The 25,967-nt window shown below is 49.8% G+C and overlaps 4 protein-coding genes across 9 annotated transcripts; 2 read left to right on the top strand and 2 right to left on the bottom strand.

The window, feature by feature from the left end:
- Positions 1-438: 438 nt before the first annotated feature.
- On the bottom strand, positions 439-5,818 carry qars1 (glutaminyl-tRNA synthetase 1). The gene is made up of 23 exons (XM_029155305.3): positions 5,618-5,818; positions 5,105-5,255; positions 4,790-4,899; positions 4,633-4,708; positions 4,487-4,551; positions 4,313-4,366; positions 4,089-4,155; positions 3,930-4,004; positions 3,762-3,847; positions 3,552-3,638; positions 3,371-3,470; positions 3,214-3,292; positions 2,891-3,130; positions 2,728-2,820; positions 2,500-2,637; positions 2,150-2,237; positions 1,911-2,057; positions 1,727-1,828; positions 1,541-1,633; positions 1,307-1,434; positions 1,154-1,220; positions 941-1,066; positions 439-860 (listed from the first exon to the last, which is right to left on the bottom strand). The coding sequence occupies exons 1-23, from the start codon at positions 5,726-5,728 to the stop codon at positions 810-812; spliced, it is 2,334 nt and encodes a 777-aa protein (XP_029011138.1). The 5' UTR covers positions 5,729-5,818; the 3' UTR covers positions 439-809.
- A 62-nt stretch (positions 5,819-5,880) lies between these two features.
- ogg1 (8-oxoguanine DNA glycosylase) lies at positions 5,881-9,510 on the top strand. 3 transcript variants are annotated; one of them, XM_055510494.1, is made up of 8 exons: positions 5,881-6,086; positions 6,314-6,443; positions 6,517-6,869; positions 6,955-7,134; positions 7,219-7,397; positions 7,501-7,648; positions 7,724-7,773; positions 7,863-9,510. In XM_055510494.1, exons 2-8 carry the CDS (start codon positions 6,334-6,336, stop codon positions 7,989-7,991), a joined length of 1,149 nt encoding a protein of 382 aa, XP_055366469.1. In that variant the 5' UTR covers positions 5,881-6,086; positions 6,314-6,333; the 3' UTR covers positions 7,992-9,510. The 3 variants fall into 3 exon arrangements, with proteins under 3 accessions (XP_055366469.1, XP_029011285.1, XP_029011286.1); XM_029155452.3 differs by having other exon boundaries at positions 5,881-6,207; XM_029155453.3 differs by lacking the exon at positions 7,219-7,397 and having other exon boundaries at positions 5,881-6,443; positions 7,439-7,648.
- A 1,515-nt stretch (positions 9,511-11,025) lies between these two features.
- Positions 11,026-22,579, top strand: LOC114858268 (proline-rich transmembrane protein 3). Of its 4 annotated transcripts, none has more exons than XM_029155286.3 (5): positions 11,026-11,753; positions 12,749-12,834; positions 16,179-16,980; positions 17,057-17,326; positions 19,097-22,579. In XM_029155286.3, exons 3-5 carry the CDS (start codon positions 16,227-16,229, stop codon positions 21,124-21,126), a joined length of 3,054 nt encoding a protein of 1,017 aa, XP_029011119.1. In that variant the 5' UTR covers positions 11,026-11,753; positions 12,749-12,834; positions 16,179-16,226; the 3' UTR covers positions 21,127-22,579. The 4 variants fall into 4 exon arrangements, with proteins under 4 accessions (XP_029011119.1, XP_029011117.1, XP_029011120.1 ...); XM_029155287.3 differs by lacking the exon at positions 11,026-11,753 and adding an exon at positions 11,777-12,367; XM_029155284.3 differs by lacking the exon at positions 12,749-12,834 and having other exon boundaries at positions 11,027-11,753.
- LOC114858327 (cytosolic sulfotransferase 3-like) lies at positions 22,578-24,383 on the bottom strand. The gene is made up of 8 exons (XM_029155476.3): positions 24,133-24,383; positions 23,839-23,977; positions 23,627-23,752; positions 23,452-23,552; positions 23,233-23,359; positions 23,066-23,163; positions 22,832-23,006; positions 22,578-22,758 (listed from the first exon to the last, which is right to left on the bottom strand). The coding sequence occupies exons 1-8, from the start codon at positions 24,190-24,192 to the stop codon at positions 22,646-22,648; spliced, it is 939 nt and encodes a 312-aa protein (XP_029011309.1). The 5' UTR covers positions 24,193-24,383; the 3' UTR covers positions 22,578-22,645.
- Positions 24,384-25,967: the final 1,584 nt, after the last annotated feature.

Genomic DNA, 25,967 nt, shown 5'->3' with positions numbered 1-25,967 from the left:
AGATGTGATGAATATTTGGGTAATGCCCAGGAACCTTTGGGCAGCTGAGGGTTAATTCCCACGCATTACACTTCAGCATGGTTTGCACACTGATTTGTATTATGGGTCAAGGTCTGCGTGTGTCAAACGTTTGTTTATGAGGCGAAGTGGAGAGGTGGGCTCATTAAGATGCACCTACTGGCTCACACTTCACTGTACTGTATGTGACAGACGCCTAGAAAGCAGAAGCTGAACTTATTGGTCACCATCCACGGGAGTGTGGCTAATAAAAAAATAAAAATAAACCCGGTTTTGAAGAACACGACTAGCAGCTTGTAAACTGTTCAAATACTGACTTGACGAGAACCATTTATGAAAGAAACAGAATGTTTGTGGCAAAAAATTTATACATTTTTAACTCCTGTTTTTCATGCCCCACCACTTCATAGTCAACTCAAATTATTTTTTCTAAACATTATTTATTATTTTATTTTCTGCACAGATTTTGGCAGTGACTCACCACCTTCGTAAGAAAGTCATCATGGCATTTGTGAGCGTCTCTTATGTGTAATATTAGCATAAAGCCAGTATGAGAAGTACTTTCCTAATATCCTTGTTGAATAATAAAAAAGTTGCATACATTCAACAAACAGACGTCTGGGTGAATGTTTGGACACAGTTATAAAAAAACTGATGATATTCAATTCAGTTTTAAAATCTAGTGAGACATTTCAGCAGCTGGTCTAAGCCAATATTACACATTAGGTGATGCAAACAATTTAGGTGTGTGGACTCAAAGGAAGCAGAAAGGGGGTCTTAATCTCATGCCATCAGATCTTCCCTGGGTCTTCTTTAAGTGTGACTGTTCTGTTAAAGACGAGCTGTCGTGAAAGAAATTAAAGATACAGTTCAAAATCTTATAGTTTTGTACAGATTAAGGTAGTGTTTAATCGTGCTCTACCTTGTCTGCGGTGCTGTCGGGGTCCAGGGAGAAATAACCAACTCTCTCAAACTGGAATTTGTCAAAGACCTTTGCTCCCTTGACTGAGGTGTCCACTAAGGCACTGCTGATCACGTGCAGGGAATTCTGAATCCCAACAAGAGGAAATACAGTTACCAATCACATCCCAGTCAGTCCAAACAGGCCTGTTTCCTCTACTGTGCAGCTACTTACAGGGTTGATGTCACTCAGGAAACCATTGGGCACTTCAGACGGATCCTCTGGATGTTTGTGCTGGAACCTACAAAAGGCGATGAGACGCTTTAGTCCAGTGACTTCTTAAAATGGAGTGGTGGTCGCTAATATCGGTGGCCGTCTGTGACTTACAGTCGTTCATAGAGACGCACTTCACACACCAGCGGCCGACTGACCCAGTGGATGAACGCCTTTGGTTTCTCTGCAGCGTCAGAGCTGCAACAGCTCACCTCCAGTTCCAGCACTTTACCCTGAGCGTCCTGAGCGACACCGCGGCACAAAACCCATCATGATACACGCTGTGCTCTGCTTGTTATTGCCATTAGAATAATTGTTACTGTTGTTATTTCCAGTGTTTTTACTTACCTTGAGGACCTTCTGGACAGAGATGACAAACCCAGCATGCCTCAGGCCAACGGGCTGCTCTGGTGTCAGGCGTTTGTAGCCCTTCTCCAGCACCTGCAAACACGATGAAGTCAAACAAAGTTAGCTGTCATGAGCACAACCCCGGACATTAGCGTATAATGTGTGGCTGCGTAGTTTTCCTCTCACCTCTCTAAAGTCACTCTGTTCAATGAAGATGGTGCGTGTGAATGGAACTGTGTGGCTGCCCTTCGCCTCATTGGCAGGAAAGTCTGGTACTCGTACGTCAGACTGATGGAACAGCAGAAACGTAAAGCGACTGTGATGTTAAAACACGTGTTTATCGGTGTCTGTGTGGAAGTAAAGTCCAAACCTGGCTGCTCTCGGGGAGGTTAGTTATGGTGACTTTGAGGGGTTCCAGCACAGCCATGACTCGAGGTGCTGTGTCATTAAGCACATCTCTCACACAGGACTCCAGTAGATGGGGCTCTGTCGTTGTCTGAGAAACTGTCACTCCAACCTGCCAAAAGATTGAACATCCTAAGCTACAGCACCATCCTCTTGCACACATTACTACATCCACCCGCTCAGCCTCCCATTCATTCTGCATACCCGTGCACAGAAGTTGTTAATGGCCTCTGGTGGAAAACCTCTCCTTCTGAGAGCAGTCAGAGTGAAGAGACGCGGATCATCCCAGTCTCTGTAATGAGAGCATCATCCGCAGTTAAACACACTGCGTACTGTTCATGAGATGGTTCCACTCATATCAATTATTTATGTGCTGCAGGAGGTTTGAGCTATTTTACAGTTTGTTATTAATTGTTATTTTATTACCATGAACACATATTCTCTTTATCGGTGATTTCCTTCATTAATAAGATTTACCAGTTTGTAGTGTTATTTAATCTATGCCTGTTAAAATAGACATAAGTGGAAACAATGATGGTATAGACTCGTTTCACCTGACCACACCAGTCTCCACCAGTTTGATGATTTTCCTCTTGGACACAACAGTGTAGGTGAGGTTTAGGCGCCCATATTCCCACTGAACGGGGCAGTATACGTCCAGAGCATTGCACAGCCAGTAATAGGACGAACGCCTGACGGAGTCACAAGATGGAGAAACTATAACATGAACCTTATAGACACGATTACACCATAGGTCTTCAATAATAATAAGACTAGTATACCTGGCCTGAAACTCTTTGGTGCACAGGGAGTGTGTGATATTTTCAATAGAGTCACACAGACAGTGAGTGTAATCGTAGGTGGGGTAGATGCACCTGCAGAGACAAACAAGTGTAAACGAGAGAGAACGATGCTGTAATTCCATCGAATGACGTCTGTTCATACCACTCGTCTCCTGTTCGATGATGAGCTGTGTATTTGATTCTGTATGCTACTGGATCCATCTTTCCGTCCTCCATGACCATCTTCATCCTGAGCGTTGCCTCTCCCTCAGCAAACAGGCCCTTCCTCATCCTTTCAAACAGCACCAGTGACTCCTCAATGGGTCGGTCTCTCCACGGTGAGGGAGGAGCATTATGGCCCTTCAGTTCCTCCCCTTTCTGGTGGCACACGTACGCGTGACCCCTGAAGAGAGACAGAAAATCATACAGTCATTTAATCAGACAGTATGCATTTACAGCGCCAGCACCACAACTCTCTGGCCTCACCTGCGAATGAGATCCACAGCGAGATTGTAGAGTTGCTGGAAGTTGTCTGATGCGTGCGTGACAGCATAGGGTGTGTAGCCTGTGCAGCGCAGTCACAATGATGAGAAGCATACCTTTATGTTTCTGACATAAGGTGAGGTGTTTGAATCAAAATTACCAAGCCACTCCACCATGTCTTTGATGGCAGTGAAGTACTTTTCCTCCTCCTTCTCGGGATTCGTGTCGTCATACCTCAAGAAGCAAATTCCACTGTTCGCCTACAGGAGGACAAGATTTAAACAATGCACGCACACACAAGCAGATCCAGCATCTGCTAAAGATAAGAAAACAACCCGTACCTTTGCATAACCGAAATTGAAATTGATAGCTTTGGCGTGGCCGATGTGAAGGATGCCGTTGGGCTCAGGGGGAAAACGGGTGCGAATCTAAACAAGAATATAATCAAGATCGTTGTTGGTTAACAAAACCCTGCAAACACGACTGTTTCTACTACTTAATATCAATCAGTGCTTCTAATGAACTAACTCACAGCAACACACAACACACACCTGTCCACCAGTGATCTCAAGGTGCTTTTTAAGCAAAGCCATTGTGTTCGGTGTGACCACGTAACCCTCAGTTTTAAAGTTCTCTCCTGCGTAATGGAAGGAAAGGAGAAACTCTGGTAAAAAGAAAGTCAGTAACAAACAGAAATGTTTCCTGCGGTTCTGTCTGACCTGCTTTGTGGAATTTCAGTGCTTCTCCTCTGAGCTGCTCCATTAGTGACTTCACCTCCCCAGTCGACACTTCCCCTGAACAAGACAGACAGAAATCCAATAACGACTCGAATCTACCACAAACACGAAGAGTTCAGTCTTTTGCTGTCTCCTGCTCACCGTTCACTGCAACCTCCTCCTCCCTCTTCACCTTCACATCATTCTCTGCCACTTTGGATTTCTGGGGCTGCAGGACAATTACAAATATATATATTATTACATATTAGCCACATGCGACAGATATGTGTCAAGTCAATACAGCTAAATAAAGCTAACAATAATAAACTGTAATAAACTGAAATAATAAACTTGTTTATGTTCTTGCAAAGTTTTCAAACCCTTACTTTGGATTTCTTCTCCAGATCTGCCTCCGTCTTTGGTCCTAAGAGGTGCAGGACCTTAAAGACCAAAATTAGTTAATCAGAGTATACAATGCGTACATTCCAACCAGCAATATGAATATTCAACCAAGAATGTGACCTACTACTATTAATAATAACAATAATATTCCAACACACCTGCATATCCACCTCATTTTTGATGACCTTTCCATCGGCCCACTTTAAAGCAGAGCGTGCCTCTCCTTCAACAGGCACAAAAGCTCAGTGAGATGTGTTTTAGGATTCACTGATTTAAAAATATTTAATGAAGTGTATAATCATACCCATTAGCACTCCCATGTTGAAGTGGTACCTCTCCTTTAACAGTTGTTCCTTGTGCTTCTTGATCACAGACTCCACCTGAGGACATGAGACACACTCAGCCAAGGTAACAGAAACACATACAGTACAGTCTGCTGGTGGAGGTTTATCTACACTTACTGCATCTTCAACCTGCTCAGGTGTTATGACCACACCGACTCCACATGCTTCTTCAAATGCTTTCTGGTTGATGGGGTCCTGAGGATGACTCTTGACAAAGTCCAGTGCAGCTGCAAAGAAAAAGACCTATTAATTAAGATGACGCAGAAGCTTTTCCCCAATGCTTTCAGTGCTTCTAAACCTAGAAAGAAAACCTCTGATGGAATCTGCATAACCTCAGAGTGCTTCATTCTTAAACTGGTTATCTTTTGCTCATTTTGATGAGTGGTCCCACCTTTAATGCCTCATAGCATCACTGATCACAGCTGAAATTACCTGTCAACTGCAGCTCCGTGCAGAGTTTGCGCTGAGCGATGCTGTCTGCTAGAAAAGCCACGCGTTTGGTGTCTTTAAGGCGAGATGCCATGTTGTAAAGCAGTACACCCATGGATTTGTCCACTCCTGATGCTCCATGGGTTTGATGGACCTAATAAAACCAAGAAAAAACAAGGATTCAAGAGATACAATTGCATTTTTGTGCTTCTGACTGCAGAACAATCGTTTTGAACCTAATAGATAATTAGTGAACTTTCCAGTTAATCCAATACAAGCGAAAAAGGAAAACCTGTGATTTATGGGGACCTTAGCAGCTGCTTGGTTTTTAAACCGTCTCATTGTAAATTCAGCGTGAAATCATGTCCATGCATTTATTCTACTAGAAGGTGGAGGTGTCGCCTCTCAATATATCTAAATATAAAACTTTTATCAAACAACAACAAACAGAAGTGTGCTGTCTGCGCATGTCTGTCATGTCGGTTTCCTCACATCGGTGCTGGATCGTAGCATTACCTGAGTGATCGCGTCCTTTAGGACTGAACTCAGCGCGTCATTTTTTAGCGTTTCCTTCGCCTTCTGCTCACTGAGCCCGATGGACGTGAAGAGTGTCAAACAATCCGCCATTGTTCCACTGTATTCACCGGGTAATGGAAGGCACACCGACACGCCGCACAAACGCTATCTGACACGGACAGGGGCAAGCGAAATACCAACTTCCTACAGGCGTCGGTAAAAAGAATGATGGACACACGTGTTGACCAATAGGGCACGGGGAGACGTGATAGCATTGACCAGTCGTAAAGGAAGTTGCTAGAGGTTACGCCTCCAAAGACAACGTAAACCAATAAGCGCGTGTGTTGATTCCGTAGTGGGCGGGGTCATTTGAATCTGGGAAATGTTGCATCAGAATGACATTTCAGCAAGTTCCGATAAACGCTGTAATTACTATCATATTATTGTAATTGCTTCATCTTCATATCAGGTATAGATGCAAATTTACGTACATAACTATTTCATTCAGCGTAATGTCTTTGTTGACCATTAAACTCGCTGAACTCCGAGACAGTCATCTGAGAATCTGCAGCTCTCCAGGAAACCACACTGTATGGGAATGTTTGTAGCCAAAGCAGTGTGACATATATGAGATGAGTTTTATAATAGTTTGCTAATTATCTTGGTATGCGTTTATTTAAACATCTAAACAAGCAGCGGATTACTCAAAACCAGTCATGACCAAACATGCGCTTCTGTCATCGGAGGCAAAACTGTGGAGATCTCTGGCTTGTGCAAAGTCAGAACTCCGTCTGGATCTCACTCTTGCCTGTGGTCAGTCTTTCCGGTAGGTTTGCCTAGACATAATATTTGATCAACCGGTTCTTTTACATTAATATTGCCTCCATCTCAAACAACAGCTGGAGAGAAACTGCAGAGGGCCACTGGACTGGAGTGATGGGAGGCAGAGTTTGGACTTTGACCCAGACGGATGACGCCCTGTGGTACTATGTCTATAAAAAACAGGACGGGCTGGAGGGAAGTGAGAGGAAGAGGAAAGCTAGTATTTCTCCTGTGGAGGAAAATAAATCAAAAAAGAGATTGAAAGCTGTGAAGGATGAAGGGGAGCCAGCGGATGCGACTGTGCAAGACTGCGACGTGGAAGAGAAGCTGCTGAGAGGTTACTTCCAGCTGGACGTGAAGCTGGGGGATCTGTACTCAGACTGGGGGGCTGCGGACCCTCACTTCAAGCGCATAGCTGACATCTTCACAGGTCAGTGCACGTGTTGTTCTACAAGCATGAAATTGCATATTATTACAGAATAGGTATTGACTGAGTCGCTTTACTTTGACCCCAGGTGTTCGAATGCTGCGCCAAGAACCCACTGAATGCCTGTTCTCCTTCATTTGCACCTCCAACAACCACATCTCTCGTATCCAGGGCATGGTGGAGCGACTGTGTGAGGCTCTGGGCTCGCCGCTCTGCCAGCTGGATCAAGCATCTTATTACGACTTTCCTTCCCTGTCTTCACTTGCAGGTGAACTTTTTATAATGCTGTCAAGCAAATTGTACAGTGCAAACGAAACTGTTATTACCACATTTCCTATATTTCAATCGGCAGACGGCAGCGTAGAGACGCGCCTCAGGGATCTGGGTTTTGGATATAGGGCTCGGTTTTTGCAGCAGAGTGCGAAGCAAATTATTGACGTGTATGGGATCCAGTGGCTTGAAAGTCTCCGCAGTGTCCCGTATCCCCAGGCCCGTAATGCTCTGCGCACTCTCCCTGGTGTGGGAACCAAGGTACCGCAGATGCTTTCATCCATTATCATTATTATTTTTAGATCGAACACAGGAAGGAGTAAGTTGGGACACAATGTCTTGTTCGTGTCGTCGTGTTCTGAAGGTGGCAGACTGCGTGTGCCTGATGTCCCTGGATAAAGCAGAGGCCGTGCCCATAGACACACACGTGTGGCAGATTGCTAAGCGTGACTACCAATACAGTGCTGGCAGTGGACAGAAGAGCATCACAGATAAACTTCATCGTGATCTTGGTTAGTATTTGTGTGTTCATCAGCAAATTATAATTTCACTTTTTCATTTTTTCATTTAATTTCATTTTCACACAGGTGATTTTTTCAGAGCACTCTGGGGTCCTTATGCTGGTTGGGCACAGTCGGTGAGTGTTAATGTGACATTCAGTATGTGTTTGTCAGTTCTGGTCTTGTCTTTTTAACCTCACGTATGACGAGTCTTTGCCTGTTGTAGGTGTTGTTCTGTGCTGACCTGAAGAAATTCCAAAAGTTCAAACAATCACCAGTGAAGCAGCTGAAGAACGAGGAAGAGAATGAGGACAAGCAGCCAGAGATGTTTATCAAGAGTGAGAAGATGTCATGATAACCACCAGCCCATGAAGAGAAACGTTTAACGAACGTTTAACAAACTATTTGTCCCTGTACTACAGTTTACTACCACAAAAGCAGCACAAGTGTGTGTGTGTGTTTGTGTGTTTAGAATAAGAACAAAGTCCATAATGTGATAATGTAATGAACTCTAGTGTGAGAGACTATTTGCATTGTTACACCTACTGAAGATTGTTCAAGTCGAGCACAAACACCCAGTGTTCTCCTGCTAGATGTTACCAGAAGTGGCCTCCAGGTGGCAGCAAATGTGCAGAACAACGTCACAGCCTTTATCTATCAGGTACTATTATGTATTATTACTATTAATTCGTTCTGTCAAACCCTGTAGTTATTGTTAAATCATATGCTAACGTGATTTGTATGTGTGCTTGTTTAAGTAGGTCACAAAATGCTAGCGTTGACTTTCCTTTGCATTTCTTGCATAAATTGAGGACATGTGTGGTTTGGCACAAAAAGGCTGTTTGTCTCAGTGGCTGTGTAAAGCTGTCTGTACATTTATCTATAGGCATTAGTTGAGTGTGTCAGCTGGTCTTTTTATAGCGGGGACAGCAGTTATCTGCTGTCACTGCTTGGGGCTAGTGTGACAGCAGAGTCATGTCTCTCGGGGTGTGTGCCCTATTATTGTCCCTTTGCTGCAATAGCAGAGCAATATTTTTGTTTTCTCAAAATATGAAAAGTGATTTCATACTTAAACCACACATTACCACCAAGACCAATTCTGTTGTCTGAGGAGCATTTTCTGACATTCAGGCGTGTGAGCAGGTGCATCATATGTCTTTGTTGCTGCATCGCTGTGCATGTTTGTCTCTGCACGTTTTACATCCACACGAGTGTCTCCTTTGGGGTGGAGTGCAGCCATGTGAAGTAAATATGTGAGTCAGCTTTTATTCCCACTCCAGTTGAGCTGGATGGAAGCTGGGGCCCAGCTTCAGGGCCTCTTCAGAGTCATACAAGACTAAAAATAGAGCCAAGAGAGCAGGGATATTACACAAATAATAATGGACTAGGATAAGTCAAAGTGTGCTGGAGGTCTGTACACACACAGACACAAACACTGAAACAACACAACAGTGGCCTGGGCGTTATATAAGAAGTAGGACTCAGCCGAATGCCTTCAGGGATGGTTCAGTCTAAAGGACAGCTCCGTGTGCCTGCTTCATCTAGGAGACGCTAATACTTGGTTCAGACGCCAGGGGGCGCCACGCGTGGCTCTGCAGCAGAATGGAAAACTGTGTCTAGTTCCAGATGTGCGGTAGCCAGATTGTATTTGTTTGCATCTGGGTGGCAGCAAGTGAGTTTGTGAAGCGATGAGATTATAAAGAGCCAAGTCTGAGTGTCTGTGTGTGGCCTGTAACCGTCTGCACTTTAAACAGACTTATCGATACTGTTTATTATTCTGGGTTTATGATACAGTGACTCTATTCACACACTTTCAATGTCATAAGTACGTGTCTACTTTTATTACTGTCATAAAAACAAGTGTAAATCTCACAGACAGATGTTATCTGGTGTTTATTATTAATTAGCATTTTGCTACAAACTCCTTCAATGTCACATGCGGCTTGTGTCAAAGTCTCTGATCTGATTCCAAAAATGGTCTCTATGCACATGCACTCTGTTTTCTACTTAAGATGATGGACGCTGTTATTTCTGAACAGTAACAGATGTATTATATAACAATATTTGATACCATTCCTAAGATGGATAAACTTCAAGAAGACTTGTGGTGATTCACGTTAGATGTGGTGAAACCTAATGCCGCTGGAGGCGGCCAAGCGCGAGTCAGTCTCCACACAGGCACTGTCCTGGGGGCCCAGAGATGGGGAGATTATTCTTTGGTGTCTAGACAGCCACAGAGCGTGTGGAAAGTCGGCGAGAGAGAATGATTGGCCAGAGCTGCACGTAATTAGGATCTTAAGCTTTTCTGACTCTTTGCATGAGGATGGATGCTGACACGCGGGCTTCATGAAAGAGGCTCGTTTACCTTCTGTCTGAAGGGCGACTTCCTGGGTCTGATGCAGAAGTTCTGTCTCCAGTGTTAAATATCACAGCCTCCACTATGATCAATTGAAATGACTAAGTGGAATGTCGTCCTCACGTCTGTGGACAAAGATGGCAAAGAAATGCTGTCCACAGTATATTTGGACATGCTGCAGCGACTGTATCTCCCTCCTTTTTAAGAACGCGTGCATTTACCACCACGCTGTAAATACTGCTCCCCTCTCACTTTACTCACATCCTGCTAAAAATTCTCCGTATGAATTAAGGGCTGTCAGTCAGAGGTGACGTGGTTGACAGGCTGTAATTTAAGGTGAGTGGAGTCTGTGGAGGAGAGTCACTAAGCAACTCAAGTGGATTTAAACAAATTGTATTGTTCTACTTCATTTAATACTAACTTTTACTGCACCACATTCAGCAGATACAGTTAAACCCTATTGCCAATTATGAATGGACATGAAATAACATGAAATAAGTGACTTTAAAAGTTTTCAGCTAGTGACACCAAAGATTGAATCACTGTGGTTATGAGATTCATTTCTGTGTCAAAGGCAACTTTGGTTCCACTTCAGAAATGTCCATTATTTCACAATCAGCGATTAAAGACGAGTGAAGACCTTAAAGATTTGCTCATCAGTCTTGTTCGTTTTTTCCTTTTTCCTCTTTACCTTGTGTCTCTGAATGAACCTGAACCTGAGTAAGTTAACTAAACTGAAACAGTCAAATTTCAAGACATATTGTGCAACATTTAATTGCAGATTCTCCTAAATGATAATATTATCCCAGTATATTAGTCATAATCCCCATTCAATAGCGTGATTATTCCTGAAGCCTTCTCCGTCTTCCTGTCTGAACCCCTCAGCGTCTCTGCTGCTGGCTCAGTAGTAATGTAATGGCATTAGGACAATCCTCTGAGCTCCACAGGTTATTTATGGACCGCGCTGTACACTGCAGACAAAGCAATGAAAATGAAAAGGGTGCGAGTGAGATGGTTTCCTGGTAAACAGGTCTCCAGTTCCCTGCGTAGTCATATTCTTTGTCTGCAAAACGCCCGATTGGGGTCAAACACGCAGTTTCCATAACATGCCCACACTGGAGTGTTTGTGCAACACAGAGGCCATCAGGTGGAGGGTGAAGAGGAGGCACGGAGCCAACGTGCAGCAGGAAACATCATCCAGACCTTTGTTGGAGGCACGAGGCCAGACGGAGGCTGGGTTTCATCAGCAGTTCGGTTTCCAGCTCATTATTCACCAGCCCGACTCTCACCTGTCTCCACACGACTCATTTCAACGTACAGCCCACTTTGGATAAGGATCGAAACCAGAACCTGGATCCTGCGTCATGATGTCAGCAGCGGTGTCGTCATGTTCCCCCTTAAACGCGCAGCTTTGTAAAACGCAGACTAAGTGATACGCGCCGCGGCGACAATACTGTTGCGCAACACGCGCTGCGCGCCGCGGGTCGGCGGGAGGTCGCGTTCATCCGCTTGTGAGAAAAATAAGGAGGGAGGGAGCGGCGCGAGGAGAGATGGAGCGGTCGGAGGGGGCGTGCGTCTCCTCACTGCCTCACGGCTCGCGCGCAGGCACAAGGCTGCGAACGCTCCGCGCCTCCACCGCCGCTCCGGCAGCAGCATCCTGCGGCTAAACGCCCGAGAGCCGCGGCGGCGCGTCACCCGCGTCCCGTCCACGCAGATCCTGCCGCAGAGGACGCCATCGGACGGAGCCGCGCGCATCTGCAGGTACGTTCGCAGCGAACGGACGCGAAGGCTCGCAGCGCGGCAGCTATGCGGCAGCGGTCCCGGGGCGCCGCTACCGGTGCCGTCACCGCAGGCGGCGGAGACCGCGTTACGGCGTGAATTCGCCGCATTTACCTGCGTCGGTAATTGGCCTCCGCTCGCCCGACGTGGCCTGCGCTGAGCACACGTCCTCATCGACGCGAGGGACGACCAAGCGTCGCTTTCCTGCCGTTCTAACGGTAACGAAAAAGTAACGCGGAGATGAAGTAATAAACGCAGCGTTGGACGTGTGACTGCGCGTTGAAGCACGGTAGCAGGACTGTGGTTAGAACCTTAACCAATAACGTAGAATACCACTGGACGCTAACTAGTTAACTGGGAAGGCGAGGCTTCCTCGTGCATTTGCGTAGACGGTTTTACGCACAAAGCGGAGTTCCAACGCGTGACTGCGAAAGGTTTCACTTTACTTCTGCGGAGACGCGCCCAGCTTCTCGTTTGAATGTCAGACTGAGCGCTCGGACGTTCAGCAGGAGCTGCTGCTCTCCCTCGTGCCCGGATCCCAGGACCGGAGCGGACCGGACCGGACCGCGCGCGCTCTGGATCCGCTCCGCTGGCAGGTGCGTGGTGTTTGCACGTGTTTACTGTCTATTTACGAGGGTTGCTCGACTTCATCGCGTTGGCTCATGGAGCAGGACTCGACCCACCTGTTTCTCATCACAATGTGAATGCGTCCAACACCCGAGCACGAGACGCGCGCGCGCGCGCGCACGGAGCTGCTCCAGAGCGACACTGGAGCTAAAGCAGAGCTGCCAGATGCTTTGACAGTCAACACACCCGGAACCAGTGACATGAGCCCGTCTAAACACAGGTTCCTGCCTGCTTGGACTGTGGCCTCATGGAGAAACAGCATGATTTATTCATGACTCAATTACGTTAATTGTATACTGTTAGTCAACATATCTCGCATGCTGACCTCTAAACTGTCTGGTCGCCTTCAGTAAACCCAGGAGCTGACCTGCCCAGAACCGTCCAAATCCACGCACCAGCACAACGCTTGTCTGCATATGGTTCGTTGGTAAATGAGGTAATCGCCACACAACAAGCCACTTAAGTCCCCAGCTGTTTTTACTGCCTTCAGCTGGAACAATGCGAGAGTCCTGCGCTGAAAGGCATCTGTGGTGGGAGGCAGCGCTTTACGGCTTGTGATGCCTGTAATCAGTTTTACTGAAAGTGTTTTGTGGCCTGACTTGGTTTACGCAGCTGTCCCAATCAGTCAGCCTCCGTCTCTCAGGGCGTGTTTCTGGGGCCGAGGGCTTGTTCAAACGCAGCATTGTGACTGTTCACTGGATGTGAGCGGACGGTCTCTGAAGGTTCCCTATCGAGTGTCAGCGCCGGCTGGCAGAGAGCGTGTGAGCAGCGCCTCGGCCCGAACGCGTGACCTCAGTGGGACCGGGGGCAGAGATGCTGTGGGCTTCTGGGGACCAAACGCACCGACTGCTTCTGGAGCCTCCTCTGTGCAAGCAGCCGGACCTGCCGGTGTGGTCCGCTGGGCCCGGGTTGGACCCCCCCTGGATTGTCCCCCAGCCAAACGGACGGCATGGGGCCGAGCTGCCTGTTCACACACACGTTGGAGCTCGTGCCTCAGCTCATGAATGTGATGAAATGATGAAATGTGCAGCTACAATCGAAATCAACCCCAAGGCGTTGTGAAAGTTTGAAATCCATGTTATTTGAAGGTGTGGACTTTTTAACGGTCAGACCAGCGACCTCCCCCAGTACCCGCATACCAGGATAACCACACTCCCATTTCCTCGCGCTGCCTCACGTACACACAAGCGCTCCACAGTCCGGCCTCTCTCCCTCCAGAGTTCAGTACAAACAGTAACGGCTCAACGTCCCGCTTCATGTCTCTTTCTAGCCTTTATTTCTGCTGTTAATGAACCTCCGTCACCTCTTATGACGACTCGCACTGTAAATCTGTATTTCAGAGTTTGACGTGTTGTTTCCTCCCATCACATTCAGCCGAGACTTCGGCCTTGACTTCCTAAATCCTGGTAGAAGAGCCCACACTTGTACAGGACGGTCCCAGAGCTTGGTTTTTGAGTGCAGGATGACGTCCGTCCACTGCTCATTAAAAGCCTCTCAGGATGAATTATAGCAAGTTTGGTGGGAATCTTGACTCTTCATAAAGCTGCAGGATTCCCATACTTTCATTTCATTGATTGACCCCATCAGAATGGTGAATGTGATGGTTTTGGTAGTGGGATGAGTCCTTTCCATCAGTGTCCCTTACTGTAGCATGCAGGAGTGAGTCATAAAGTTTTAGCTGAGAGCACACAGAGGCCTCTGTCCACACACAGACGTCCCTCTGTGGAAATATTCTCCCAAATGAGTGGAACTTCTGTCCCGTCTGGACTCTGCTGGTGAAAAAACAATGATCGTCTCCAGAAGCCGACAGCACCGCACCGAGGCCGAACGCGAGCTGGTTGGAGCAACACAGACGTGACATCACTGATGATGATCAGCGGACTAGCAGCAGCTGCTGAGGTTGAGTAAGCAGCAGGTCCATGCGTTTGTAGTAATCTTCAGATGGAATTATGGGGCTTTATCTGGGGCCATGTCCTGCTCTGGATGAAGAACGCTTTGTGCTGCTTTCTGACACTCCAGAGTCCAGAGTGATGTGTCCTTGGTCCCAGAGGGGCTCAGCGCGACAAAAATAGTCCCACTGACCCAGCACCCATCTGCCTCCTCCCCGTCAGCCACAGAGGATGCGCTGTCTTATCTGGGAGCGCGTCTGGATTAGTCACCGTTGAAGGACTCTGGGATGCGGCGTTGGAGGATGAAGGCCTGAGGAATACGAGCAGCACCTACCTTCACACGCAGCCGACCAGCACACGACTTTGACTGTGACGGGCGTGTTTACTGAAAGGTGCAGCTCTGTTTCCCGGCGAGGCTTCCTGGACAGAATCTCTCTGCTTGTCCTAAAACAAACCTGTTAACTGTGAAACTGTTTCCTCGTGACTTCTCACACGGCGCCAGTTCCTATTAACTGGCAGCTCCATCCTCACTGCCTCCCTCTCATCCCTCTCGTTGAAGCCTTCATCATCAGCCTGTGCCTCCGCTTGTCCTCGCTGCCCAGCCTCTCTGTGACTATTCTTACATCGTCCCCCACTGACTTCAGGACTTTGTGTGAGCCTTTGCTGCAGGACTGTAATGAGCCAAGTTAAATGGCAGGAAAGGAGGACCAGAAGCAGAGATTAATCAGAGGTTGGGTTGACCAACATGAGGAAGTGGCTGAGAACAAAAGGAAAGTAAACACCGAGGCGACTGCAGGAGGGTTGACGCTGATATCAACCACCACATTCCCAGAACGCTGGGATTTCGTGGAACAAACAGTGAATTTATGAAGCTCTGAGTTGTTGTTTGCTTTTGATTGGATCACCTCCACCTTCAGCTTTGTGCTCGGCGTGTAGGAACCTCAGGAGACCAATACTTTTATCTTAGACAGCGAGTTTTCCATTGTTGGCTGGTGGTTCAGAATCTGTTCGTTGTATTTCACAATGTTGGAAAATTGGCGCAATGTTTTTTTAGAGAAGGCTTCACTGAAAAAGCTTTAACACTGAAATGGTTCAGCTTTACGTTGTGGCTCCCAGTTCTTTGCCTTTTCACTGAGAATAGTTTCTAAGTTGTCAAAGTTGTTGTGAACCTTCGTTGTGAGCGTTTTATTGTCTGTTGTGTTACTGAGCCGTTGAACTGGATCCTTGTGAGAGTTTCCACCAGGTGTTCTAGTGTTACAGTCGAGCCTCGAGAGGAACAAGGAACAATACTTGACACCAGGCGTTTCTTCAGGATCGCACACCTCTTCAGTCCTTTCTCACACGTGTACACGAGCATGAGGCGTCACACGCGGCGGCCGCTCTGACAGTTGAACGGGCCCTGATGAGTCATGAGCTGTGCCACAGGCGCTGGTTCCTCCGTCTGCCGTCCCTCCTCACGTCTAAACGCACTAAAGCTTCAGTGGGATCTGAGTCCGTGGCCCGAGGTCGTCTCCCACAGTGAGGCTGGAAGTGGGACGCGGTGATGCGACCCGCATGTGTTCTCGGTTCTCGGGCCCTGGGGTTCCACGGGCTTCACCGCACTGCGTTCCAGCTGCCTGCTCCTGGCACCGACCGCTCAGACCCAGCAAACACCGAGACGCGGCCAAAGAACATTTGGTGAAAGTGCAGAAAAGTGAGCGTGTCCATCTGCCACTGAGTGAAACCATCTGCCCTGGTCCGTTCACCACGCCACCACTTATGTAACCGTTGTGCTACACGCCACGCGTCTCCTGCCTTTAGATCAGAGCGCTGCACCATATTACACAAGCATGACCCCTGTAGGAGCTGTCAATCACTGCTTTGACTGATTTCTTGTTTCTCGTCTCTGCAGCGACGATGGTCTGACGGAGGCGGCGCTGCTCGTCGTTAGAGGCCGACCATGGCTCCGCTGTCCCTTCGGCTCCTCGTCCTCCTTCTCTCCATCATTCATGCGTCTGATTCCCAGACCGTCATCGGCGCCTCCTCCTCCTTCTCCCGTCTGGACCTGCCTTTAAATTCTCCATCTCCAGCCACCAAGTACACTGCTCGCCTCTGGGCCTCTTTGTCCCCCAGAGGACGCAGCGATGTTCCCGTCAAACCCACAGATGGAGGCCAGGCGGCAGCGCCCAACGCAGCGCAGCAGGAGCGGAGGGCGCCCCATCCGTCCCCGACGTTCACGTCGGCCCTGGCTGCTCAGAACCTCAGCTACAGGCCACGTTCCATTCAGCCCACAGCCTCCAGGCCCAGGACTGACACGGCTAGTTTAGCCTCCATCAGGTCCCTGGGGAAAGGGGACGCTGCCACCAAGGGCTTCATCCGCCTTCTGCCCACCGTGTCCCCCTCCGTTACTGCTACAGGGGAGAAATCAGTCAAAGAGGCCGAGGACGAGGACCCGCAGGGGCTGGGATCAGCCAGCGGCCCAACGCTGCCGCTACAGGAGGAATCAGCTGAAGAAACGGCACCGTATCGGCCTCGGGCTCAGACTGTGGTCCCTAAGGTTTCAGCTACACCAGAGCTCCCTCTTCAGTCAGTGAAGCCTGACCTTTATGTGCTGACAGCAGCCAGCAAAACCTCTACAACACCTCGGAGTGGGGTGAGAGGAACCGCTTCCCCCGCGGCCACGCAAGCAACACCTCCAACTGAGGCATTACCAGGTGAGAAAGCACCAGTGTGAGCAGTGCCTCATGGCAGAGGGCGCAGCTTAACATGATGCTGAACGTGTGTCTGCAGGTGAACTGACCACAAACGCCTCCAAGCCGGACTCCGCGGCTGCAGCCGCGCCTCGAGACCAGACCACGGATCCTGGTTCTAACGATACGCGGCCGCAGACGTCAGAGGTGGCGGCGCGAGGGCGAGGCCGGAACCGTTCACATGTGGCGACCACATCTGCGGCGCAGGAGCTCGGTGGAGCCTCCTCTGACGCCACAGATCAGCTCAACAGAACAGCAGCGCTGGGACGGAGAACCGCCAACGGAACCATGCAGCAAACGCCGAGAACAGGTACGAGCCCGGAAACTTTGGCCGCTTGTCTCGATCCTTTGATAATTTAAAGTGGAATTATTTGTGCAGCTGGGAGTTCTTTTACTGGAACAATCTGGAAAGTGCTTCAAAGGAGCAGAAAGCAGAGTTTTCCCATGGAAAGTGTTGGAGGTAGTGACGAAAGACAGTATGAGCCGGAGGTGGGAGAGTGGGCTGAAGACGGGGGCAGGAAGAGAGACAGACAACGGGAAAGTAGGGTCTGAAAGAGCCTGTGGGGAATACGGGCGAGATAGTGGAGGAGGTGGGAGAGAGAGAGCTGCAGGAAAGGTGTGGGCACGGCAACGAGGAGGGGGTGATGAAAACCAGATGCACGGAGGGAGGGATGAGGGGAGGGGACGGAAAACCAAAAGCATGACACATGGGTCTCTTAGATACTTTCAAACACAACATCACGATGACTCTGAAACTGGTCCTTCTTCAGGAAATTCTTTTTTTACATCCAACAGTTCTGTTTAAAGCAGGGCCCTAAATATGATGAGATGTAATACGCTATTTATTTGAGTTTTTGGTGTGTGTGTGTGTGTGTGTGTGTGTGTGTGTGTGTGTGTGTGTGTGTGTGTGTGTGTGTGTGTGTGTGTGTGTGTGAGAGAGAGAGAGAGAGAGAGAGAGAGACAGAACTCAAGGAGTAGGGGTAGATTTAAGTGGGTCCAGCTGTGAAACGTGATCAGTACATCTGGATTCCTGCGCCTGGTTAAAAAAAACATGAGGGAAGGAAGTAAAGCATACCTTTATGTAAATAAAGACGTGTGTCTGTGATCTACCTGTGTGTCTGTGCGTGAGTGCGTGTGTGTGTGTGATCTACCTATGTGTGTTTGTTTGTGCGCACGTGCGTGTGTGCGTGCGTGCGTGTGTGCATGTGTGTGTGTGTGTGGCTCAGGTGCCAGCGTGTTTGTTCTTCTAGTTCTTTACACTCGAGTAGCTCACTGATGCGTGGCCTATAATTATAAATCTGTTGGGTGTTGCCAGGATGTTGCATGAGGTTAAGGTGCAGCGTCTTAAATAAATACAAAGTATGTATGTGCACGATAGAAGGAAACAACGTGCTGGCTCAGCTCTGTCTGGTCCCGTCAGGTTATTATGTATTGTATAATATGAACAGAGAGATTTGCCTGTTTACAGATGCATTGTGACTCTGTGCTGTTATGTAACATAGATGTTCTCCTTAATTACATAATCTGATCCAATTAGGACACAATGACCACTCATTTGTCCAGAGCCGTTTGCTCAGAGTAGTCGACTGTATTTATGATTACGTTGTGGATGAGTCATAGTCATAATAATATTATTACAGTAAATACATTTTAAATCGTAGACTCTGTCCTAAATATGTAAATATCATCCACATGCTGGACACAGACGTTACCTCAGATTAATTAAGATTAAACAGATCAGATTAAACCGTGTGAAGTGCAGTAAGGTGCCACTTAAATGCAGTCAGGCCGGGGTTTTTCATCACAGGTGTGTGGAACAGACAGATTCTGCAGAACTGGAGACCAGACCTATGTTAGATATGGACCTGGGACAAGCTGTCAGAAATGATCAGGTTACTGGAAGGAGCCAGTGCTCAGTGATGAGTGAGTGAGTGAGTGAGTGAGTGAGTGAGTGAGTGAGTGAGCGAGCGAGCGAGCGAGTGAGAGAGTGTCCCCCTCTAGTGGCTCTGAAAAGGATTCAAGTTACAGCCTGACGTGAAAAACGGTCATTCCATTTCGTGTCTTTCTGCTCTTCTTCCAGGGATCTCCTTTCTCACCACCGGCGTTGTACCTGTCACTCGAAGGCTGGGCTCCACGTACGAGGCTGACATCAGTCAGAGGAACCGTTCCGTCCTGTCAGGGCATCCTCGCATGGCCCCCCACTCCACCTCGGGCCCGGGGGCGGGTCCGGAGGCGGGTCCGGAGGCGGCTCCCAGCGCAGACCCCTCCCCTAACGCCACGCTGCTCTACTGGGGCGACCTGAGCCGGACTCTGGCCGTGGCCTGGGAGCTGCACGTCTACGGCTCCGCGACGCTCTTCCTGCTCATCTTTGCCGGAGCCGCTCTGGGCCTGACGCTGTCCCCCGGCGCCAGCTGTCCTCAGCGGGGGGCCCTGGCGCTGGCCAACGCGCTGCTGTTTGCAGCTGGAGGCCTCAGGGGCGCTCTCTTGTTGATGGACCCGTACGGCACGAGGAGGTTCCTCCCTCGCCCTGCAGTCACGGCCCTCTACAACCTCCCCCTGCACCTGCTGGTGTGGGCGCAGGCCGCCCTGGCGCTGCTGGCTGTGAGGGTGTCAGGAGTGGGCGTGCTGCCTGCAGCCGTGGAGCGCCCGCCCCTGCTGGCGGTGCTGGCTGTGCTGCAGTGCACCCTGCTGCTGGCGGCCGACCTGCTCTCCCCAGCTCTGTCCCCGCTGGTCCCCGTCACCCTGCAGGTTCTGTCTCTGTGCTGGGGACTGGCCCTCTGCCTCAGCTTCCTCTGCTATGTGTTCCCACGTATCCGCCGCCCTCCCATTCCCCGTCCTGTGGTTCCTGAGGAGGCCAGGGCCAAGGACGGGTCGGGGAGCAGGAGGACAGGCATTGTTCTGGGGCGGGTTCTGGCAGCGTGTGCGGTTCTGGGGACCCTTTGCTGCGGGCTGCATGTTCATGCTACGTTGTGGCTCTATGGGTTACTAGGGTCCTGGACCCGCTTTAACTGGGGGTGGTGGCTGGTTCACTTCTGGGCCCGGCTCCTAGAACTAGCCTGGGGGTTCTCCCTCCTGTTCCTGGGCTCCTGGGTGTTCTGGAGGCCTCGGAGTTGCCGGGGAAGAGAAGAAGGCGGACCAGAGGGCAGAGCGGCGGGGGACCTGCCGTCCCCGGGCCAGTCCGCAGGTTCTACTCCAAGACATACATGCTGGTCCAAGATCGTGCAGAGCCTGAGGGGGAAGCCTTGCAGGAAGTCCGACAGTAACGGGGTGGGAGGGGGAGGAGGACCAGGAGACGTGCCCAACAACTGGACTGGCCACGAGCGCCCTGGAGCGGACATTAGCAAAAGTCTGATCCGGAACCAGAACCACGAGCAGGTCGCGCTGCAGTCACGCTGCATCAAAGACAACAACCGGGGACGGAACCCCCGGGGCCACTCTGCAGAGCGGGCCGTGTCCGACGGCTCCGCCGGCTCCCTGCTGAGGCTGCAGGCGCTGGGTCGGCCTCCTCCCTCCCAGAGCGGCGGCCTGGACCAGGACAGGGACACGTCCTTGTCTCTATACGAGTTCGACCTGCGGCCCCCTTCCCCCATCGACCTGACCCGCAGCATCGACGAGGCCCTTCACAGGGAACACCTGCTGGAAGGAGGCAGCCTGTTCCACCCTCTGAGCCAGAGCCTGCAGCCTCCGTCCCCGGGCTCAGGGGGCAGCCGGGGGCCCTGGCTCCGCAGGAACAGTGATCCTCAGCTGCTGTCAGAGAGCAGCGATGCCCCCACAGAGTCCTCCATGCCACTGGGTGGGAGCGTACTGAGCAGCGTGCCCAGCAGGCAGGTGACTGCCCCCCCGACGCCCTCCCATCAGGGGCACCGCTGGCCCGGCAGCGCGACGGGAAGCGTCCCCTCCTCCGTCTCCTGTCCGGTGTCGCTGCGTCCGTCCAGAACGTCCACGGGGCACCTGGGGGAGGAAGTGGTGGATGACACACGGCCTTTCATCACCCCGGACTCAGAGAGGGGGAGGGCGAAGGCCCGGAGGCCGGTGGGGTCGCGGAGTTACCTGGAGGTCGGCCGCCACGATGACTCTGCTAGCGTCAGCAGCGAGATCATTGACCTGTGAAGCCACGCTCCAACACGAGGACGGCGGCACAAGACCTCAAAAGCAGAGGAACAAGTTCAGCAAATGAAGCGACTTTAAATGAGATATTTTTACACTAACAAACAGGTGATGAACTATGTGGACTGCGTTTGTGGAACAGACATGTTCCAGCTTTTACTCTGGGAGTGAACTGAGGACCGGCACACTGACGACTCTCATTCTCACATACATCACCTCCTTCGCTTCGCTCTCAAACACACACCAGTGTAACTGTAGACCCCACTCACATCCAAGTCTTACAACAGCTTCTACAGCCAGGTCCAGTATCTGCTTCATTTAAAACATTTATGACTAATGCGTTATTTTTCCCAGAATCCATCCACATGTTTGTATCAGGAGTTCAGCATCAGTCAGCGTTTGAGCGGAAGGTCTGTGGTTCATGTGCCGTCTTCCACATTTAATTGCTTTGTGGTGTAAAGTTGTGCCATACGCGACGGTTTGAACTCTATAGCACCTTGGAAGCATCACAGTGGCTCAGCTTTAAACCCCATGCCTACGTGCTGCTGCTGCTCCAGTCTGCTTGGACGTTACCGTGACAACGGGCGCATGCTTGGTGACACTGACTCAGGCTTTAGGCGCTTTGCTCATGACGCACTCACCTCGTAGGACGAAGCTTCTGCAACAGTTTACAGTAAAAGGCTTCAGCTGCATCTTTACAGAACCTGACGGAGAACATTAGACATAATCAGCTGCAGCGAGTCGAGTAAAAGCTCATAATCTCTTATCTAATCAAGTGCACCTCGGTTTGTATTCGCTTGGCATGAGCCTCTGAACGCTGCAGGACGTAACCAGTAACGGAGCACTTCACTCTAAGCCAGAGCGCTGGACTGAGCTATTTTACTGCTCAATATGTAAATATTGTGATTTTTGATGTTCATAATCAAAGTGTGAAATAGTTGTAGACGTTACTGTGAAGACAATCCTGAGCGGTGTGCGTCCACGTCGAGCCGCGGGCCGGGTTCTGTCAGTCTGACAGCTGAGCTTCAGTCGAGGACTTTCTGGGCTCAGACGCGTGAGCCTGTCAGTAGTTTGGCATCCTCATCCTCGTTTCCCGTCTTCCTTTTCTTTGGTACTTCTCCCACAGACTGATTGTCGTGCTGGTTTGCTGTTGTGCGTTGATAAGACGACTGTGGTGGTTGTGGTGAGAGCTGGTTTCTAGCTGTAGCGCCTCCCAGTGGTGTGACATGCTCCACTCGTCCAGTATTTACAGTGCAAAGGCCTCCACATTCCACTGACCCTCCATCCATCTCCTGTAGAACTGACCCCAGAGCAGTACGTGACATTAAGATGCGTCAGAATGAGCCTGTCAACCTGTAGCCTCAGTTCAAAAGTACAGTGTTAGACAATTGTTCTTGTATTTCTTGCAGCATTTTTGTGTCTGACTTAAAATAAAAACGACAAAACTACAAATCTACTCATTAACATGGTGTTTATTTCTTCTTTGTGTCTTCAGAGTGAGGACACAAAGGATCAGAATCAACTACAGAACAGTGCGAAACTGAAGATCTGTGTTAGTCATTTTCTCCCCATAGTCTTCATCAAACTGTTCGTTCTGCTCAACGGTGAAATGATTTTTCCAGTCGCCAACTTTTCCTGTGAAAACACAGTTCAGGGGTCTTATTTGTGCTCCCTTCACCCAGCGTCCAGAACCAACATGCGGTCCAACCTTTGCGTATGAAAGGAGATACGTTGAGGTCCAGCGACGTGGCCGTGCTGCCGTTGACCAGCGCGTTGCGCTTCATGCTGTCAAACAGAGCTTCCTTCATCACCGCCTCCGTCAGCGCCGCGGTGGGGGCCAGTCCCAGGAAGGAGCACAGCGCGCCCAGCTCTCGCTCCGTGTCCTGAGTGGGAACCACAGGAAGCAGTGCAGTCGAATCCTAGCAACGCATTCAACACTCACCTCAATCAGGTCCTCGTAGAACAAGTAAAGGATGTTGGAGCCGCTTTGTTTCTTCTGCCACCAGCCTTTCACATGTTCATACCAGGAGCCAAAGACCACTGAGACAACAGAGGACACGATGACAGGCGGTAAAATCAACAGGACCTTTTTAGTCATTATTTATTCACTTTTCCCCTGCATGAATCTGTGCAGGAAGCTGCTCCAGTCTCCAGGTTCTGGCTGCGCCAGGTTCATGCGATCGAAGTGGAAATAAGACACCGCCGTGTCCTTGGCGTTTCGGGCCACGTAGACGATCTGCAAACGGAGAGGAAGCCTAAACAAACCAACCTGCTGCGAACGGACCTTTAACCTGCACACGGTCCATACAGGAAACGACCAACGCTCACCTTAGAGTTCTGCTCCCAGAACGACCTGGGAAGAAACTGCACCGGCAGGTGTGTCTTGATAAGACGTGGTTTTCTGGTCAGCTCGTTCAGCTCATCTACTCCTACAGAACACGCCAGCGTTACCAGGAGCTGAACCGACCCGCTGAGCACCAGAACCAGCCTCTCATTCACTTACCTATAGGAAACCCAGGCACATACAGCTCCAGGAACGGCACCCTCTCAAACAGGGGGACGGAGTCTCTGCCTTCAGCTGTGTGGCTGAAATACAGGAGGTCCAGGATGTAGGACACCCACGTGTTTCCTTAGAATAAAAAAGGCCCAATAGTTTGTCAGGAGGCGTCTGAAGTCAACGCATAAACACAAAGAACACAAACCCTCCACATTCACCTGCTTTAGGATAGGTAGCGATGAGAACGTCATCCGGTCTGGCTTGGAACCGCTGCACGTTGTCCCAGTTGTCAGTGAAGTATGTGGTCATGGAGACTCCCCGGAAGTCAAACAGCGTGGGCCGAGGCGGCAGCTCCATCTACAGACGGACGTTTGGTGTTTAGGGGGGTTCTTTGCAATGTGCTCACTTCAAAAAGTCCTAGGTGATGACATATTGGTCAAACCCGAAAGTTCCTGTTGTGTGTCTGCGTCAGTGTCTATGTAAAGAGCGGGGCTGGTTCCGCCAGATCTGACCTGTTGGTTCCGATCGTCTAGTTCGAGTGATCTGACGCATATTCCCGCATCGAGCATCATATTAGCGTTCAGTGAGTGTTGTTCTGCCTCCAGGTCAGATCACGTACTTACTTCCGTTAGAGGAGTGTTCGGTTCGTCTCCAAATCACGGAGGAAGCAGCCGGAGCGGGTCGGAGGGTTTTGGACCGAGTCGGGACTACAGTTCCCTTCAGCGCCGCTGTTTCCGGCACGAACCCATTCTGCGTGGTCGCCACCAGGAGAATGCGGTCATGTGTTTGTAACAACGTTACAGTTACTGAAGGTGAGATGCTGCGTCAGCGACACGTGTTATCAATTAGGTAACAAGCTTCAGATCAGCTCATAAATAACGCAAACATCTGGGACATAACTCAGACGAACATGTCTCTAAGTGGTTTATTATGTTTGCTTACATCCATTGCAAAAATATAATAAAAGTTAAAAAAGGCAAAAGAAAAGGGCTAAAACCTTCCTGGTTTCATGTAAATATTAGATGGGAATCAGAAAAGCTTTCTTGCCAGGTCCTGTACAGAGCACTTTACAGGAACTGTAGGCAGGCGGAGCATCACAACACAAACTGTGCAACAAGACGTGAGGTATTTACACAGTACAGACGAATAGAATTAAAACCAAATTAAATGCCATGTACAGTGAAGTGTGTGTGCATGTGGTCTGAGGTGGTGTGACTGAGGGGGGGTGCATGTGGGGGATTGAGGCACTGTTCAGGGACTGACTGCAGCAGGACTGAGAGGGGTCCTGGATGACAGGAGTCCTGGATGAGAGGGGTCCTAAATGAGAAGCGTCCTGGATGAGAGGAGTCCTGGATGAGAGGAGTCCTGGATGAGAGGAGTCCTGGATGAAAAATGTCCTGGATGAGAGGAGTCCTGGATGAGAGGAGTCCTGGATGAGAGGAGTCCTGGATGAAAAATGTCCTGGATGAGAGGAGTCCTGGATGAAAAATGTCCTGGATGAGAGGAGTCCTGGATGAGAGGAGTCCTGGATGAAAAATGTCCTGGATGAGAGGAGTCCTGGATGAAAAATGTCCTGGATGAGAGGAGTCCTGGATGAGAGGAGTCCTGGATGAGAGGGGTCCTAAATGAGAAGCGTCCTGGATGAGAGGAGTCCTGGATGAAAAATGTCCTGGATGAGAGGAGTCCTGGATGAGAGGAGTCCTGGATGAGAGGGGTCCTGGATGAGAGGAGTCCTGGATGAGAGGGGTCCTGGATGAGAGGAGTCCTGGATGAGAGGAGTCCTGGATGAGAGGAGTCCTGGATGAAAAATGTCCTGGATGAGAGGAGTCCTGGATGAGAGGAGTCCTGGATGAAAAATGTCCTGGATGAGAGGAGTCCTGGATGAGAGGAGTCCTAAATGAGAAGCGTCCTGGATGAGAGGAGTCCTGGATGAGAGGAGTCCTGGATGAGAGGAGTCCTGGATGAGAGGGGTCCTAAATGAGAAGCGTCCTGGATGAGAGGAGTCCTGGATGAGAGGAGTCCTGGATGAGAGGAGTCCTGGATGAGAGGAGTCCTGGATGAGAGGAGTCCTGGATGAAAAATGTCCTGGATGAGAGGAGTCCTGGATGAGAGGAGTCCTGGATGAGAGGAGTCCTGGATGAAAAATGTCCTGGATGAGAGGAGTCCTGGATGAAAAATGTCCTGGATGAGAGGAGTCCTGGATGAGAGGAGTCCTGGATGAGAGGAGTCCTGGATGAGAGGAGTCCTGGATGAGAGGAGTCCTGGATGAGAGGAGTCCTGGCTGCCTCTCAGCAGAGTGGGTGACGGCTGCAGCCTGGCCTTGTCTCTGGCTGCAGCGAACCAGACT

The sequence above is a fragment of the Betta splendens genome, chromosome 7, assembly GCF_900634795.4.
Source record: "Betta splendens chromosome 7, fBetSpl5.4, whole genome shotgun sequence".
NCBI lineage: Eukaryota > Metazoa > Chordata > Actinopteri > Anabantiformes > Osphronemidae > Betta > Betta splendens.
The sequence above is the reverse complement of the archived record's forward strand: the minus strand, read 5'-3'. Positions and strand labels throughout refer to the sequence as shown.